Raw genomic sequence first — 17,649 nt, forward strand, 5'->3', positions numbered from 1 at the left:
AAGTCAAGCCAAGTTAATTTAATTTATATAGCCCTAAAGCACTCAGTTGTCTCTGTGGACTTTACATTCTGTACACTAATGTCTCATTTATTTTTATTTGCCCCTCCAGTGACTTTCCTTGATATTGTAATTTGTGCCTTGTACACATTCATTATTGTTCAACTTTGTATCCACAAATTCTTTGTCTTAAATGAGAAATATGCTAATTTCCAGGTTCATAGTTGTATTTGGGTTTCTACTAAAACATGACAACATGCTTTAATGTAAAAAAAATACATTATTTTTGTCGTATTTCTGTCTAAATATAATGAATATAATTCACCCTCTCTTTTAGCACCTGTCTCTTAAAGGCCCCTTTCTGAAACTGCCCACTCTGTAGAGCCATTGGATATACTCAGATGTTTTCACACGTTTTCTGCTCTCTCTGGTCAGTTTTTCATGATATGTCCCCTTAAATTGATAATTAACTATGAATAAATATTTCTTTAGATGCGCAAGACAGCATAAGCATAAAAACAGTTTCACTTTTAGTTAGTTTAAATGTACTCACATTAGCCCGGACATGGCAGCAAAAGAAAAATTCAAATGATGTCCTGTGGTCAAGTGAAATTGTGTAATGTCAAATATAATTGCTTTGCTGATGCACCAGTGTATGAATATGTAAACAATACATCATGCTGTGAATTTGTTTTCACTCGAGAAGTGTAATGCTACATTGTAAAAATGCCAAGGGCAATATAAATTGAAATGTTCCTTCTTTCTTTGGGGGAATTTATATCACTGCTCAGAGTCTATCCATTATTTCAGCAGTGTTGAGCCGGCTTTATGTTGCCCGGTGTGTAGACTTGAGGCTAAAAGCTATAGGCCTCAGGCAGAAACACAGGAGTCATTGCCATTGACCAACTCAACTTAAAGTTTGATAGAAGTGTCGTATTTTGCTAGGCCAATCCAAAACACCACTGTGACAATAATATTCTGAAGGCCAGATTTTCAAGAACAGAACATCTTTACCAATATGATCAAGTTGTTTGATATGACACTATAAATCAAATTGAATTGAATAAAAATAGAGAAAATAGAGAAAACTCTAGACAGCACAATAACACAAGGAAAGAGACAGAGAATCAGCTGAAAGAATATTTCCGAATTATTTATTGATTAGGTTCAGGAACTATCTGAGCAACAGAGTACCTCAGTATTCCTCTCTTCCTGTTCCTCTCTTTTCCCCCAACCTCTGACACTCACATTGCAACTCGCATCTCGAACTGTCTGGCTGACATCTCTGTCTGGACAACTGCACATCACCTCAAGCTTAACCTGAATAAAACCGAACTCCTCTTCATCCCAGGGAAAGACTGCCCTCACATGGACCTGTCGGTCACTGTCGAGGGCATCACAGTATTGCCGTCGTCAACTGCGAGGAACCTGGGTGTAATCCTCGATGACCAACTATCCTGCACCCCCAACATCACTGCTGTGGCCCGATCCTGCAGATTTGCCCTCTACAATATCCGCAGGATTCGGACCTTCCTCACAAAGGATGCAACGCAACTCCTGGTCCAAGCACTGGTCATCTCCCGCCTTGACTACTGCAACTCTCTCCTGGCCGGACTCCCGGCCTCTGCGATTAAACCATTGCAGCGTATCCAGAACGCTGCAGCACGCCTTATCTTCAATCTACCCAAATTCTCCCATGTGACCCCCCTCCTCCGTGACCTCCACTGGCTCCCTGTTGCAGCACGCATCCAATTCAAGACGATGACACTGGCCTTCAGGGCCATCAATGGAACGGCACCTGTCTACCTTCAAACACTGGTCAAACCTCATGCCCCGAAGCGAGCACTTCGCTCCTCTACTTCAGCTGGCCGGCTGGTACCACCATCGCTGAAATCAAACAAATGTCGCTCAGCAAAGTCCAGACTCTTCTCTGTTCTGGTCCTCAGTGGTGGAACGAACTCCCAACCAATGTCAGGACAGCAGAGTCATTTGCCATCTTCCGAAAAAGGCTCAAGACTCACCTGTTCAGACTTCACCTCGACTCTACATAGCATGACCCACTAACCCCCCCCCCCCCCCCCCCCCAAAAAAAAAAAAAAAACCTTACCTATAGCACTCTGATCATAGCACTGTTGCTCTTGAAGTACTACTTTACTCAGATGAGGACCTAACACTTGTTCTATTTTTAGCTCTTACTTTATCAGCAATGATATGTTGAAACTTGATTTCCATAGCTAAAGCTCCAGATATAACATGAACTGGACATTTTCCTCCAAGGAATGGACATCTGTGAAACGCCGACCGCTTGTACAGGAGAAAGAAAGAAAGAACAAGCTGATACAGTATTCAACATGTATAACAAGTAGAGTATAGTTGGGTAAGATGAGAGTATTTCATGGGAGGAAGACAAGGTTTAGGGCTGTTCTGTAGCTCATACTTCAGCAGGTATGGATGCAGCCTGAACAGGTTTTGGCAGGCCTTTCTCCATTATTCTGAGGAACCCCATCTATGCAAGTAAGTCACTGCCCCAGGCAAGGGAGTTCAAGTATCTCCTGTTCACAAGAGAAGGTAAAATGCAGAGGGAAGGACAGGTGGTCCGGTGCAGTGTCAGCAGGGATGTGGGCATTGTACCATACTGTGGTGGTGAAGTAACCAGTGACCCAAAGAATGAGATTGTGGATACAAGCGTGTGAATGATCCTCCTTAGCAGGGTGGCAGGACTTAGTCTTAGAGATGGGTGAGGAGCGGTAGAGCTACATCTCCTGTCAAAAGGGGCCAGCTGAAGTGGATCGGACAGCTGATGAGGATGAAGCCTGGACTCCCCCCCTTAATAGGTTTCTGGAAAGACACCAAGAGGTAGACCCAGAACACGCTGGCGGGATTATATACCTTGCCTGGCAAAAGAATGCCTTGGGGGTCCTCCAGGGAGAGCTTGAAAGTGCTGTACACTGCCTGCTGCCCCCGCGACCCGGCCCCAGATGTGGGCAATTGAGTGGATGAATGGGTTTTTGCCTTAAACATCAGAGTCTGTTTACTACCGCTCCTTCTTGTCTCTCAGACTCAGTCACACACTTCTGCTGATGTTGAAGTGCTAGTTGTTGTCTGTTCATAACACTTCCGAATGTCTGACTTTCTCCCGTTATGAAGCCTCACTGGTGATGCAGACTGCAGACAAGCTTATGATCTGGAAACTTTGACGACCCGCAAGGATGGGTTGCCGTCATGGATGACAAGGTGAAGAAAAGAATGCTGAACACAGAGCCTTGGAGGGCGCTTGTTAGGAGAGTCATGCAACAGAGTTGTTTCTGCCAGTCCTAACTGTCTGTTGGTGAGGAAGTGCAATAACCATTTGCAGAGAGCTGCACTCAAGCCCAAAGTGTTTGAGATCGAATGAGCTTGCCAACCTAGTATTATGGGGGTAATTGAGAGAATACTGAGCTAAAATCCATAAACACTATCCTGATGTAGTTTTTTTTTTATTTATTTCCAAGGTGTGCAAGGGTTCAGTGGAGGGCAGTAGACATGGAAAATCTGTTGGCAGGGTATGCAAACTGGTGGGGGTTCGGACTGGCTAGCATGTGGCCTTTGATGTGCAGGAGAACCTTTTTCTCCAAGCACTTCATAACAACCGTTTGTGTGAGTGCCAGAGGGATGTTTATGATGTGGTAGTGAGAGAGTACACACCGAGAAGAGCTGCATGGTTAAACTCCTGCTTTAGGGTGAACTTTTAATCCCATCACAGACACACACTCTCTCTCTCTCTCTCTCTCTCTCTCTCTCTCTCTCTCTCTCTCTCTCTCTCTCTCTCTGGCAGAATCACGCAATCACAACAATTGACAATTTTTGACCCTATGTTTTTAGGGTGATATTATAATTTTTTTTTGTGTTGTTGTGTTGTAGGTTTCTGTGTTGTATATTTTAATTAGGACCTGTTAAAGTAGTTGTAGTATACTGTACATACATTCCCCATTTGTCAACCATGGCCATATATGCTGGTATTGGTCCTTGCTATTAGTTCCTTTAAAAAAATATACATGGAAGTCATACGATTGATATTTACCATTATCGAACCCAATTTGGATACCATTCGTTTCTGGCATTCAATCTGATATAGCCATTAAATGCAATGGGACTCATGAGTTACCTCTGTAAAAGTATCACAATTTCAATGTATTTCAGAGTTGCTAAAAGTTAGTTTTCTGCCGTCCGCAATTAACGAAACATTTTGAACTTATCATTTTCAAACTAAAAACAAAGGAACAAGGGGAGCTCCAGGTCTTACTTCAGGCACACTCACACCAAGCAAGGTTGTAGTATAAATGGGTTTATTAACCTAGGACATATCAAAGTAAAAAATACAAAAAGAGAACGCCAAGTGGCCACAGGGCTCCTACAATAAGCCCAGGGGCCTGCTTTTGGCTATAGTTGACCAGTTTGACTTCAAGAGCACCTTGCATTCACCTACATTTTATAACTTTACAACCAAATAGGCGGAAAAGAATAGGCACCATGCTAGAACATTAGGAGGATATCATTGTTGAGAAATCAAAGATGGGAAAACACATTTTAGGGGTTCAATTAATTGAGTTTCTCTGCTTTTATTGAAGGAGACGTTATGGTACAAATGACTAACAACAGCACAGAACATGCTGTAAAGATGGCCATGTTGAATGAAGCCATGCACCAGGCCTTTCCACAAGTGGTTATAGTTCTGGGTTTGATAATAGGCCAGATAATAGGCCTCACCAGGGACACGTTTCAACATGATTAGGATTTTGTTCAGGTAGCCTGTCAGATGTTGCCCAAAGAAAGGTGTCACTCAGTGGACAAATTAATGAGATTTGTGACTTAGAAGCACACATTAATGTCTAGCCATGGCTTTAGCTTTGTCATTTGTCTGGGTTAAGTGGTGCCTAAGGCTGCATTTCACAGGTACATGGACCTATTATATTACAGTGCACACACTATATAAAGAGATTATATAAAGAGAAGTTGCACAAGCACAGATAGGCCTACATATATTTATTTGATTATACTTCACATATGAAAATGGTTTTATGAGTTGTAAAATGTATAATTAATGGCAGTGATTCTGACCACAGTTCGAATTTGGTTCTGTTGAGAAAACAATGGGAGACCAATATGTCTTCAGGTGTTAGCAAACAAAACCAGACAAAGTGTGTTTCTGTTTGTCACTGTCAAACAGGTCTGATGTTAGGTTGAAATACAAATAGTTCCAATGGCATATGCTTAATCATTACAATTATGAGGGCGTCCTTAGGAAATGTAATCCCCTGTAACGGTTCCCTGGCCCCCAAAAGTTAGAGAACCCTGATTTATGGGATATCCTTTGTATGTGAACTCTGACTAATATGTTATGGTTATAACCACATTCATACAGTATTTATAACATTATACTTTACTGTATATTTCATAGTTCCTTGCCCCTACATGCTTTGCAAAAACCAATCTACCATATACTTAAGTTTAGTAAAGTACTCAGTATGCTTTTATATTGGTTGTTATGACTGCTCATTGACCACATTCAGTGATTTCTAAGTGCCTCAGATTTAGTCCATATATTTATGATGTGCACAGTACGGTGGTATGAGTGAGTCCCCAGTAGTGATTTTGATGCACCGACATTAGCTCAAGCTCAGACTTCTGTAATTGCTGAGGAGACAAAAAATCAATGGCAGCATATGCACTTGACTTTTTGTGTATTTCTGGTGCTTGACTGTCTCACAATAATCCTCTTTATAAGCCACTTCAAATCTGATTTGTTGAACCCAAATCAATTGTAGTCAAAAGCCAAAACAAGAGAGCCCTTGAAGAAATGAGAATCTCCATGTCAATCCAAATCACCAGGTCCTCAGGTACAGTGATTTGGCGATTTAAAACCCAGCTTTGTCTGCGACTAATGCATTAGAAATGTGTTGCTAGTTAGGCAGTCTGAGTCTCCTGGTGGAGATGATAATAATGAAGCTTTCATATGAAAGTATATCAAAGCTTTTGAAATACAGCTAAATCCCAAATGCCCGGAGGCAAAATAGCTGGAGACAAAATGTAGTATGTGTGTGTCTTGGGTGAACAGTAGATCACCTCGGTTGTTGTTAATAATTACTGCTGGTCAAGCTTAGGCCTCTGAGCCTCGTGCCTGGATGCAGATCCAAGCAGCATGCGCTGGATGACATCAGGGTTGATTCCCACAGGAGGGATAGAGACAGGAAGCATGACGACCAGTAGGGATGCTAATGGAAGGTGGTCTTCACTTTGATTATTTAGTGAATTTGCCGGCATCACCGGATATCTCTGCCGTCCCACCGGAGACAACGAATAGAGAGAAAGTGAGGGCAGGAAAGAAAGGGAGTATGCTTGTGTCAGACATGGGAGTAATTAAAGGAGCAATATACGACATGCAGGGCTAGATTTACACACTTTTGCGCCCACCTTTTGCAATAAGCGTGTAAAAAAATAACATGGAACGGTATTTACAAACTTGGGTTAAAGCGCAGATTGCATGCCACATGAGAGGAAAGAGGCAAGTAATGCTTTCAATATGTGCTCATGGGGAAGTTCCCAGCAAAAAGATGGGAGGATAAGCGTTAAGTGCACCTAAGTATAATTTATAATGTATATTCCCCGTATTTACAAAAACTGCGAATGAGAGCGGCCTCTATTCTGTGGTGGAAATTCTCTTAAAAGCAGTTCTAAACCAGGAAATACCACACAAATCATATGTTCATCCCACCTTTTCCTTGGGTCGCCGCTTTATGTGCTTTTTAGTGCTTTCTTTTTGTCGTTGCAAGATTCCTGTTACATACAAGCGGGCCGATTCATTGCTTTTAGAGGAGCGCCCGGTGGCTGTCAGGTTTGATAAATATGATGTAAAATGAGGAAGCACAGCGTGCACTGTGTGCGAACTCACTAACAAACACAGTCGAACTGCGCCAGTCTTAGTAAATCTACCCCTCTCAGCATTAATACGCTTTTGCTTCATCATACTCTGAACATAGTATTACTTTTAAGTCTGTGTGAATGATATTTTGATTGTTTTTTTTGTTTGTTTTTGCTTTTATAGTATTATGTTTATGATTACTTTGCCAAGGGGTTTGAAATACATAGAAAACTGAACTGAATTACATAGAAAACTGAAGTGATTACAGCAGCAAACAACTATTGTCTATCTAAAGATTTAGTCGAGCAGTGAATGAAGTTGCTTGTCCGCTGCGTGTGTTGCTATCCGAGCTTCTCATTGCTTAGATGACATAGCTGGGCTAGCATGTGAGCAGGCCACACCAGTTAGCTTCTCTGCACTGCTCTCATATGATGGTAACTTCCAGCTGAGAACACCGTCCAGGCCGACAGTGTAGCGTAGCACCCACCCTCCGGCTTCCCCTCAGGTAATCTCTGTTCCTTGTGTCAGCTACGCCATGTTGAGAGCCATTGAGAGGCAATGCTCCCAATCTCTTATCTCGAAACTGCAATGCAACTTGAGTAAATTCCTGTTGTGATAGATGCTCTTCATAGTCTCCGCCGTTCTTTGAATAGACAATACCTATTCAGCTAATGGCAGTTTGAACAGGCCAGCTCCGACCCGCCAATCAAGCTTGACTGTAGGTTTACAAATATGGACAATTTAAAACCAGAAGAAGAAAAAATCTGGCAAATGACGGACTTTTGCCACATTTAATCAATTACTCACATGCAGGAGTGAGAGTTACCATGGTAACATGCACTCTCAGTCTCTGCCGCTCAGAAACGTTCAGCATATTTGGTTTTCAGTCTCGAACTCAATGAACAGTGGCTGTTTCTTCACTTAATCCAAAGTTTAAGTCGAATTTCAGGAAATTTGTTTCAAATTAGAATATTTTTTTTGTGTCCCTCATTTTGGTCCCTCATTTGAAAAGCAAAACCAGGAGCCTGAGATAAGGTCCAAAGATCTATTATGTTTTGGAGAAAAATTTGTCGGGTCCCAGTTAGCTTCCTGAAGATGTGATGTCATAAAAATAAAGCCCTAGTATGAAAATGCATCATTCCCTCCTTATGTTCCTTTCTGTCATATTTGATATGTTCTTCCTCTCAGCATTTTAAGCTGTCTTTCAAATTGAATCAAAGTAACAGAGACACACACACACACACACACACACACACACCATCAACGTTAGGCCATTCAGAATTGATGGATCAATGAGAATGGCTGAGCACAAAGTAATAAATAGTCCATTTTGGTGGGTTCACCCATCTACATGCCCTGAGCCATTAACTGGATATGCTCCGGCAACATTTTCCACTTGGTATTTACACACATACACAGATGCATCCATCTTCTGCTGATCACCGGTCAGCAGCATGAGAGCGTAGCTGCGTTTGTAAAGCAAGTAAACAGAGGATTATGCCAGTTTCTTGCCTGTACATAAGCTTTTAAATTGAGGGTGGGCGGGTATGCTATTGGCTGCATCAATTCATGAAACCTCAGAAGGTTTTGTGATGACTCTTGACAGTGTTTACCTCACCCGATCAATTTTGCCCAGGCTTCCTGGAAACCAGCAGCTTTGCTTCCAGCAGTCGGTCTGCCCTCTCACAACGAGGCTGCTTTCATGTTTGAATATTTTGACAGAAATGAATGCAGCGAGGGACGCAGAATACAGATATGGTGTGAATCTTTTATAGATTGTGATTGGATAGTTTTTGGATTCAATGCGCAACTCGCTAAAACTGATAACGTCTTTGAAGTTACCCCCCCAGATGTTTATTTGGCATGATTGTAAAGGTCTGTAACATTTAGACCTTGGTAGAGAAGAAAAGTATCCTCAATTAAAGTTACTTTGAATGGAAATAGAAATAACACCATATTTATAGTGTTTGATCAAAATGTTGAGCCTCATATCAAACATATCAGAGGTCCAGAACAGGTCACAAATCAGTTGTTACCGATTAGAATCCTCATTTGACTTTCACTAATTATTTCATTTTTCATTCCACAACCGCATTGATCACACTCTCCTTCCTCTCTCTTCACAGATAGCAACTTTGTTCTGGGAAACGCCCAGGTCCAGTCGCTCTACCCCATCGTCTACTGCTCCGACGGCTTCTGTGAGCTCACCGGTTACGCCCGCGCCGAGCTCATGCAGAAGAGCTGCGCTTGTCACTTCCTGTACGGCACGGAAACAAGTGACCAGTTGACGGCCCAGATCCAAGGAGCCCTGGATGAGAGGGGGGAGTTCAAGACCGAGCTGGTGTTCTACAAGAAGGAAGGTGAGACTGTTTTCATTACTGTGTATAGTGGTCTATATCACATCAGGTGGCAGCTCATTTCTATGCAAAATATGTATTGAATTTCTTGACCACAATAATTTGTTTTTTTTTACATACAGTATGTCATGTGGACAAAGAGCACAAAAGTATATTTGCTTGTGGTGTAGTTTTGGCTGCCCACATACACAAACGTGTCCCTGTGATTTAAAAGAGCCTCCACTTGTTTCATTAACTGAGGGTTTGTATCCCATAATGTGTTAGTGACAAGCACGTAAAGTTTCATGGTAAATGTGAATCATTTCTGAAGTTGGAGCAAAGCCTAAATTATTTTTTTCTTACAATCACTCAGCAAAAAAACATTCATGCATTACTATAGGAATTATACCACATTACGATCCTTGCAACAACAAAAAATGACAGTGAGCGACATCATTGTCAAATAAATCCTGTATGGTTTCCAGTAATTCTGCTAATAAACGTAATATATGCTGTAAGTCTAATGCTATGCAGCATGAGTTGAGTAGATGAATGAATGAATTACTGAGCCGTATTAAAGGAAAGTCAACAGAGCTTTCATCTCACAATGGCTGCCTCGCGTGATTAAACCCCAGAACAATCCACTCCAGTGCTTCAGCATTCAGCCCAAACAGTTGAGAATTCATAACTATATATGAATGCCATCTATTCATGAGATTCGTCAAAGCTTGAGGGTGAGTTGAGGGAAGAGATGGGAGACAAACGTTTGTGAATGGGGGAGAAAGAGTGAGACAGCAGAAAAGAGTGAGACAGTCTTTAGGGTTTGTGGAAGAAGAACAGCAACAGAAAATCCCATGTCATTCATCCACTCTTTATTAATTATTAATTGAAAGGGGGAGAGAGATATGAGGGAGGAGGTGAAGAAACAAAGACCTCAATTCCACAAATACAAAATATGTCACGTATGGATGGAGAGAGAGAGAGAGAGAGAGAGAGAGAGAGAGAGAGAGAGACATCTGCTCTTTTGAGATATAAGCCTATAACAAAGAGCAACACGGGATTATAAAAACATGTGACTCTCAAACACACACACACACACACACAGATGACAAATTAGAAGTGTTTCATTCTTTAACCAGCTCTCTACGAGCCACATTAGCATTATAGCTGTTCTCCAGGGGAGCAAAGGAGAGAATAAACATATACGTCTCCAGTTCGCTCCGTCACATCACCAAAGCCCGGGGCACAATTTTAAAATTGCATTTTATATACTGAGCATATACTCATAATATATTCATGTCACATGATTTACAGGGAAATGAAGGAAGGAATGACCGGGAATAAAATATAAAAAATGTATAAATGACAACGGTTATTCATCAGCATCGCCATCCATAGAGAAACGTGGTGCGGTAACGTGGCTAATGGCTGCTCTGCTGGTGCTGAACTAACACTAAGTGGGCAGGGGAGTAAAATCCTCATATTTGTAGGTGAAGAATAAGTAATAATGTTGGGTGTTTTTTACAGTAAAAAAAATATATATTTTCTATAGATAAGAATAAGCATAAATGACAAACACATGATACATTTGCGTTGACCAAATCCTCGTTATAACTTTAGTTCAGTATTAATGCTGTGCTCAAATAATGACATAATAAATTATCAATATCTATATTATATAGAATATATATTATTCACAGGCTTTTATGCTTTATCTTCATCCCTTGCTTAGTTATGCAGAAGGCAGAACATATTGTCTCAGTACCGCTATTGTTAACCATCGTGTTTCAGTCAAACAGGGACAAGTCCAGCCTCAATATGGCTGATGTTTTTATTGAGGGAGTTCTCTCGCTTGTTTGAATGCATTATTTACATGCATGATCCCCTTTTTGGTATGCAGTGTGCCACATGCAGCACACTAAGTCACGAGTCTGGAGATTGAAGGTGAGTAACAGAAAACCCCAAACAGCTTGTTTCAGCCTGATTTCAGGCCTTTATGTCCTCGTCTCGTTTGATAACCTTATTTGAAAGATAATCCGCACGTCATGAAAAGTCCAAAACCAGCAATTAATTGATAAAGACCATAAGGATAATGTGTGTATCAAAGACTGATATATCTATTTAATAAAACTATTAAAAACAGCGAGCCACAGTTGCACGGTTGATGACACGTGCCTACGTTACCACAGACCCACATAGTTTTAATGTCCTCTCAACATGGCAGAATGCTTCAGTGGCAAAATCTTGGACGCCCATCCCTTAAAGCTATGGTCTACGATTTGGAATTAAAAATTCCATTCAGTCTATCAGCCGTAGGCCTGCATAGAAATTGGCTCGTACCCTCCATCCAATCCCCTTTCCTCGTCATCCCGCCTCGTCCAATCATGGAACACTGAGGGGAGGGGTTTGGTTGGGAGGGGCAGGATGCTTTATTCAAATCTGTCTCAGAGGCTCAACTGATTTCTAGAATGTAGACCATAGCTTTAAATCACCACTTTCAGTTACAGCCACAGGGTCAATGTACAGAGTCCCTCTGCAAAGAAAACTGTTTATACAAAATAAGTTGTTCCCGTTTCATAAAATATCTTTATTCATATGGAGAGCTCCTTTTTTGAAGCCAGCTTGCGACCTCGGCACACAGCATTTTATATGTATTTATTTAACCTTGATTGAGTCATCATCATTGAATACCGGCTTTTTGATGTAGCTTATATTGTGTTTTAATGTAAATGTGCTTAAATGTGCCCTGTCTGGATATATGCTGGGATACTCTTTTTAATAAGAGCTCTTTTTGCATGCAGATCGATGACAAATATTCTGGCTTTTGCATGCAAAATGTAGAGGAAGTATTTTTCTATTCAATTCCGTTTCTAATATATTCATCTTCAGAAGGAATGAATGGGCTCTGGTCTGAGTGGCACATACAGAGAATGGAAGTCAGTAAGTGCTGAGAGTCCTCCCTTTCATGTACACCATCAGTGCTGCTGCTGAAGGTAATTGCAGGTGAATCAGGCTTGAAAACTGTTAAGATCTCAGATAAAAGTAGCAATACAATGTAGAGAATCGAAAACGAATTTCATTCAGATTCTAACCATGTAGTCGACTCCTCTTAGTACTATCATCACAAAGACGGGTGGCTTAAATGATGCATGTTCTGTAGTGGTAACAACTGTGATCAGAGCCATAAAGCTCCCTTTGCAAGGCTGTCAGAAGAATCTCATATCCAAGGTGTACGTGCTGTCTGCGTTATTGTGGTTCACAGTGGAGGCACGGATTCTGGAGCTTTAAAGAGAATCTACACTTCCTCTCCACATATTCACATGGGGGATCCAGTGAATTCAGAGAAGACCAGGTTTTTCATTGCAGCTGAATGACCGCTGTGAACACTGCTGGCACGTGACCTCCCTCAGCTCAGCCTCGTTCCTGACTCACTCGTATCTTCCATACGGCTTCTCATTCTCCACAGTGTAATGTTGCAACCAGTGGAGGAAGGTTTACCCAATTACTGTACACAAGATTTGGTTACTGGTACTTTACTTGAGTATTTCTTGTTTCTACTCTTTTATAATTAATACTATATCTCATAGGCAAATGCTTTTTACTCTGTAACATGTATTTGTTAACTTCAATTACGAGTAACTTTACAGATTCAGATCAATAGCACAACATTGACTTTTTCATATTTCCACACTGAAGGTTTGCTACTTTTACGCCAGTAAATATCTCTCAATGATCTCAGTCAAATCAAATATGTGCTGAGAGGTTCACTCTGGTGTATTCCACGTAAAGCTGCGGTTGGTATTCTTCTTCGTTGTACTTGTTTAAATTCTTTTTACAAACCGACAGCACTCAAAAATCAAATGCTCGGCCCCCCCGCCCACCTGCCTGCCTACGGCGGAGCTTTCCACAAACAGCTATCTTGACAACTACGAGTGTTCACAAGCCATGTTCCTTGTTTACGTTTATCATTTATCGTGTTAGCATGCTAACTTTTGCTAAATGATAATAAGCACATATTACAGCTTGTATTTTGTCAGAAATAACCATAATGTGTTTGTCAAATTGACCTTATTGTGTCTCTATAGGAATTTTTACAATTTTTCCCAAGTGGTCTATGAATGTCTGAATCAAGTTTCTTGGGAAATCCATCCAATAGTTGTTGGTCTCATGACCCACCCACGTTCATTGTCATCCAGTGTGTATCCCACATTGTTGCAGAGCATGTGTGTTGCGAGTGTACATTACAGTAAGCATTCAGTTAACCTCTAAATATTATTTGTCATGCCATTTATATTGAGGTGATGAGGAATGATTGATATTTGGGGTTCCAGAAGGACAAAGAGGTCACTTTGTTGGGTAGTTTAATCGTACTACATATTTGGGTGGATGCGTTGACTGTATGTGTGCCTTTGTGCCCTCTCTCCAGGTACACAGTTCTGGTGTCTTCTGGACATTGTTCCTATTAAGAATGAAAAGGGTGAGGTGGTTCTGTTCCTCGTGTCCCACAAAGACATCACGGACAAGAAGAAGGACCAGGACCCTGAGCAAGGACCCGACACAGGTGAGTCTATATGGAGAACACCAGTTTACTGTTCTGGTTGGAAACTTTCAACTCTGTCTTAGTCTCTCTCAGTGGTCAAAGATAAACTGTTGATGAAACTGCATTTGTACTGAAGACCATGAGATGCTGTTGAAAGCTCCAGAAAAATGCCAGTGTAGTAATTCTTTGTCCAGACTACACTATATGTGTGTCAGGTATGTTTGTCAATATCACATTAGGTGTCGAGTCATAAAGACATTTTATGACTTGGCCGAGAGCCATCGCTACACACTGCACAGTATAGAACGATCGATTGTGGTGATTCTGAACCAGACTTAAGTGGACCTGGAGTAGTAGTATTCCCGAGATCAAGAAAGAACCTTCCAGTCTGGAGTTCATAATGTTTTTTATGCAATATACTCACATCTTGAAAGCTTAGCTTATAACCCAGGTTAGTCCACCTCCTTTATAACAGTTATTTTGTTTTTGCTGGTGGATAGAAAGCCAGTTCACCTCCCCGACGTAACGTCTTTCCAATAAAATATTTGCAAATGTGTTGGTTGCTTGTACACATTATTGATTGACCCTCCATAAGTGCTTGCCCAGAGCTGTTCAGGGAGTTTTCAAGAAAATTGTTTTTCCTAGTCCTGTAACAATTTTTAGAGGTGTGTGTTTCGTCTGTAAAAAGAAACTTGAAACACCACATCGAAAAAATGTCATTCGATTTTATTTTAAAACCTTGCAGTTTTGCTTAAATGCCCAGTAATAACAGACAAAAAATCTTACTTTTAAACTCTGAGTTCACTACAGAGAAATGGGAGAGAAGCAGAGCAGACTCTTAGCATGAAATTGAGTGTTTAAAATTGTATGTTTTTCGATTGGCTTCCAGTGTCTGTAGGACTGCCTGGTGAGGAAGAGAACCTGCTTGAAATCACTTACCCAATTCCCCCCACTTACACACTCTCATTTGGCTGAATATCTCATCGCCTTACTGCCCAAAGATTGAAACCTGCCTTGATATACTCTGTGTTTGGCTTTGTGTACAGACAGCATGAGTTATTACTTCCAAATTCAGGCGACCACATTGGGAGTGCAGTACACGCCACAGGCGACGAAGGACAAACAACGAGATAGACGGAGAGGAAAGGCGAGAGAGAGACAAAGGAGGAATTAAATGGCTCCTATTTCTGATTCATCACTGAGACACCACTATAACCATTAACATAACTTTCAAGGTCTGCTAAATTAAATGCCCCTTGATGTGAGAACAGAATGGAAGAGGGCAGAAGTGACAGACAAGTAGAAAACGAGGGAAAGTAAAGACTTTGACATTTATGATGTGACACAAACAATCCCATTAACTGCTTCTGCTCCTTAGTGGGAGTCGCTGACTGGATGAACGGCTCCGTTTTGGCACTTAGTGCCGCGTGATGTGTCCTTTGGAAAGCGTAGAGTCAGACGGTGAGATGGAAGGGAAGAGAGAAGGACAGAAAAAGACATGAGCACATTACAATGGGAAAAAATCAAAGAGTATCCAAACACTCACAAAATGAATAAAAGAGACACGACTGGTATGCACTAGAGGTGTAACGATTCATTCGATTAATCGATGAATCGATTGTCAGTCCTATAGATTCAACTAAATCGATCTGCTACAATAAATAAATAGAATGAATCGTTTTGGCTTCACCAATAATCGATATAAATGCATTTAATCGGATTAATCGTGATTCTTACTTATGATTAATGTTTTAATACGTTTAAGACACTCTCTCCCCTGCCAGCATGTAGTCGACTGAAAATGTAAAAAATAACCGAGCATATTTTAATTACATTTTTGTATTCAGCATAAAATATTATGCAGGTTTACTTTTTTATAGAATAAATATGTTATTTTTCACCTTTCAGAAGAATACAGATAGTCTCACTCGCATTATTGCATGTTTATTTAATGGATATAGAATTTTGGTTACAAGTTACTGAATCGAATCGTGGTTTACAGAATCGAATCGAATCGAATCGTTACAAAAGAAAAAAATCGTCCTTGAATCGAATCGCCAACTACTGTATCGTTAATCTAATCGCTGTGAAGCCAAAGATTCACACCCCTAGTATGCACTGCAACTTGCACACACACACATGCACACTGTGCTAATTGACTTGGAAATGTATAATCAGCCAATTTCCCCCCCAGAAGACCTACTGTGTATTCTGAAAAGCACCATCTCTATTAAATTCCCTTGTCAGCCAACAGCAAAAGCATGTGGAGCCGTCACAGGTGATAATGGACGGCACCTTTCTTTACACGTGAATACGTTGAACACGTTTAGTGGTCTAGGCTCTGCTTGTCATCTCAGTGTGTTTTGGCTCTTTCCTCCGGGTTGAATCTCGTTATAGTCATAGTGCAAAGACTGGAAATGGGGGAAACAGCTTAGCTCTGTCTTTGTCTGCGTTTGGCCCAACGTCACATTTGGCGACCAATCATTCAACGTTTGTGTCGGTGAGAGAAACAGTTAACTTCCCTGCCTCTTGCAGGCATGGGAGGAGGGTCGCAAACAACTAAGTCAGAACAAAAAAATATGAGCATAAAAAATCAAAAACAGAAGCTATCCCAACTGACTAGATGGATGCTTGTTAGAGTCATTCTGGGGGGATTTGGTAGCGTGTTCCCTTCAACAAGGTCCAGCACAAGACTCAGTCACTTCATCTTTTATTGCCGAGCTGTTGTGAAATGAATGACGCTGCCTTTGAGTGCAGTTGGAAATGCCAAAACTATAATTGTTTAATACAGTGTACTTGTGATACTCCCACATCGCTGCAACGTCTGGTCTAGTGTGTAAACAGACCTCAGGTAACAAATCAAGCTTTCTGTACCTCGAGAGGTCCCTCATTAATATTGTATATCTTGTGTGTTGAATCTGCACAAATAAAGCCGGTTAGTGAGATTGACCTATTGGTTTTGGAGAAAAGGGCAGCTTGATTTCAGCCCAGTCAGTGGGAAAACATGTTATTGTTTGCATTCTGTCAGTACAAGTGATGAAATATAACAAGTGACCGTTATTAAAAGTTGCTATAAAAAGCACGTAAGTCCATTGAGGGCGGGTCTAAACCTTATGTTTGGTACTTCACGTTGGTGCACTTGATGCAAGAAAGTCACGTCTGTTGTTATTTATCCCTGCTAGTTCTATCTATCTATCTTTTTTAACCAAGTAGTTTCGTTGTCTAAATGTAACCAATCGTTCCACAGCATTAATCACGTGGCAGTGTGCATTTCTAATTGTATTCATGAAAAGTATTTTTGGTGTATTGGAGAAACGTACAATGCCAACGTTTATTTTCTGGAGACAGAGTTTCTGATTTGATAATACAGACAGAAAAGCTGAACTATTTCTCATTGTATTGTATCATCACTGAAGATGCACTGACTTACAGAAGGGCATCTGCTGGCAAGTTCAACCTGTAGTTCAGAGTTCCTATCAGCCTGCACTGATCTTGAATGGAGCCTCTTTGAAAGTAATACAAATATCCTGCTTCAATGAAGTTCAGCAGACAAATGTTGACAAGACCACTTTGTACCTACATTATCCCGTTAAAAGCTCCATTTAAAGAAGAAGAGATTCACACAGGAACACGACCAGCATGCCTCCTTTTGTCTGAACAGATTGGGGTTAAGACGTGTCCTCAGACAGAAGTACTCTGTGTTTATGCCACATGTCTGGTCGTCATAATGGACTCGTGGCGAACTGCAAACTTTACAGAGAGAAAGGAAGAGTCCCGGTGACAGAGGTTCCTTTCTCTGAACAAATCAAATTTACTGGCTGAATATGAAAATGATTTGGTTACAGGAGTTTCCTAGCATGGCATCATGTTATAGACGG

At 41.0% G+C, this 17,649-nt stretch overlaps 2 protein-coding genes across 2 annotated transcripts in view; one reads left to right on the top strand and one right to left on the bottom strand.

Annotated features, from left to right (window-relative positions):
• Positions 1 to 17,649, bottom strand: part of idh1 (isocitrate dehydrogenase (NADP(+)) 1) — a 183,374-nt gene that overhangs the window by 88,477 nt on the left and 77,248 nt on the right. The gene's annotated exons all lie outside the window — the stretch shown is intronic.
• The window catches only part of kcnh3 (potassium voltage-gated channel, subfamily H (eag-related), member 3), a 124,875-nt gene that overhangs the window by 77,461 nt on the left and 29,765 nt on the right, over positions 1 to 17,649 (top strand). The window contains exons 2-3 of the mRNA XM_084022234.1: positions 9,022 to 9,255; positions 13,658 to 13,792. Of these exons, the coding sequence (XP_083878360.1) occupies positions 9,022 to 9,255; positions 13,658 to 13,792 (369 nt within the window). The remainder of the gene's footprint in view (positions 1 to 9,021; positions 9,256 to 13,657; positions 13,793 to 17,649) is intronic.

This window comes from Eutrigla gurnardus (assembly GCF_963514095.1).
Source record: "Eutrigla gurnardus genome assembly, chromosome: 12".
In the NCBI taxonomy this organism is placed as follows: Eukaryota; Metazoa; Chordata; class Actinopteri; order Perciformes; family Triglidae; genus Eutrigla; species Eutrigla gurnardus.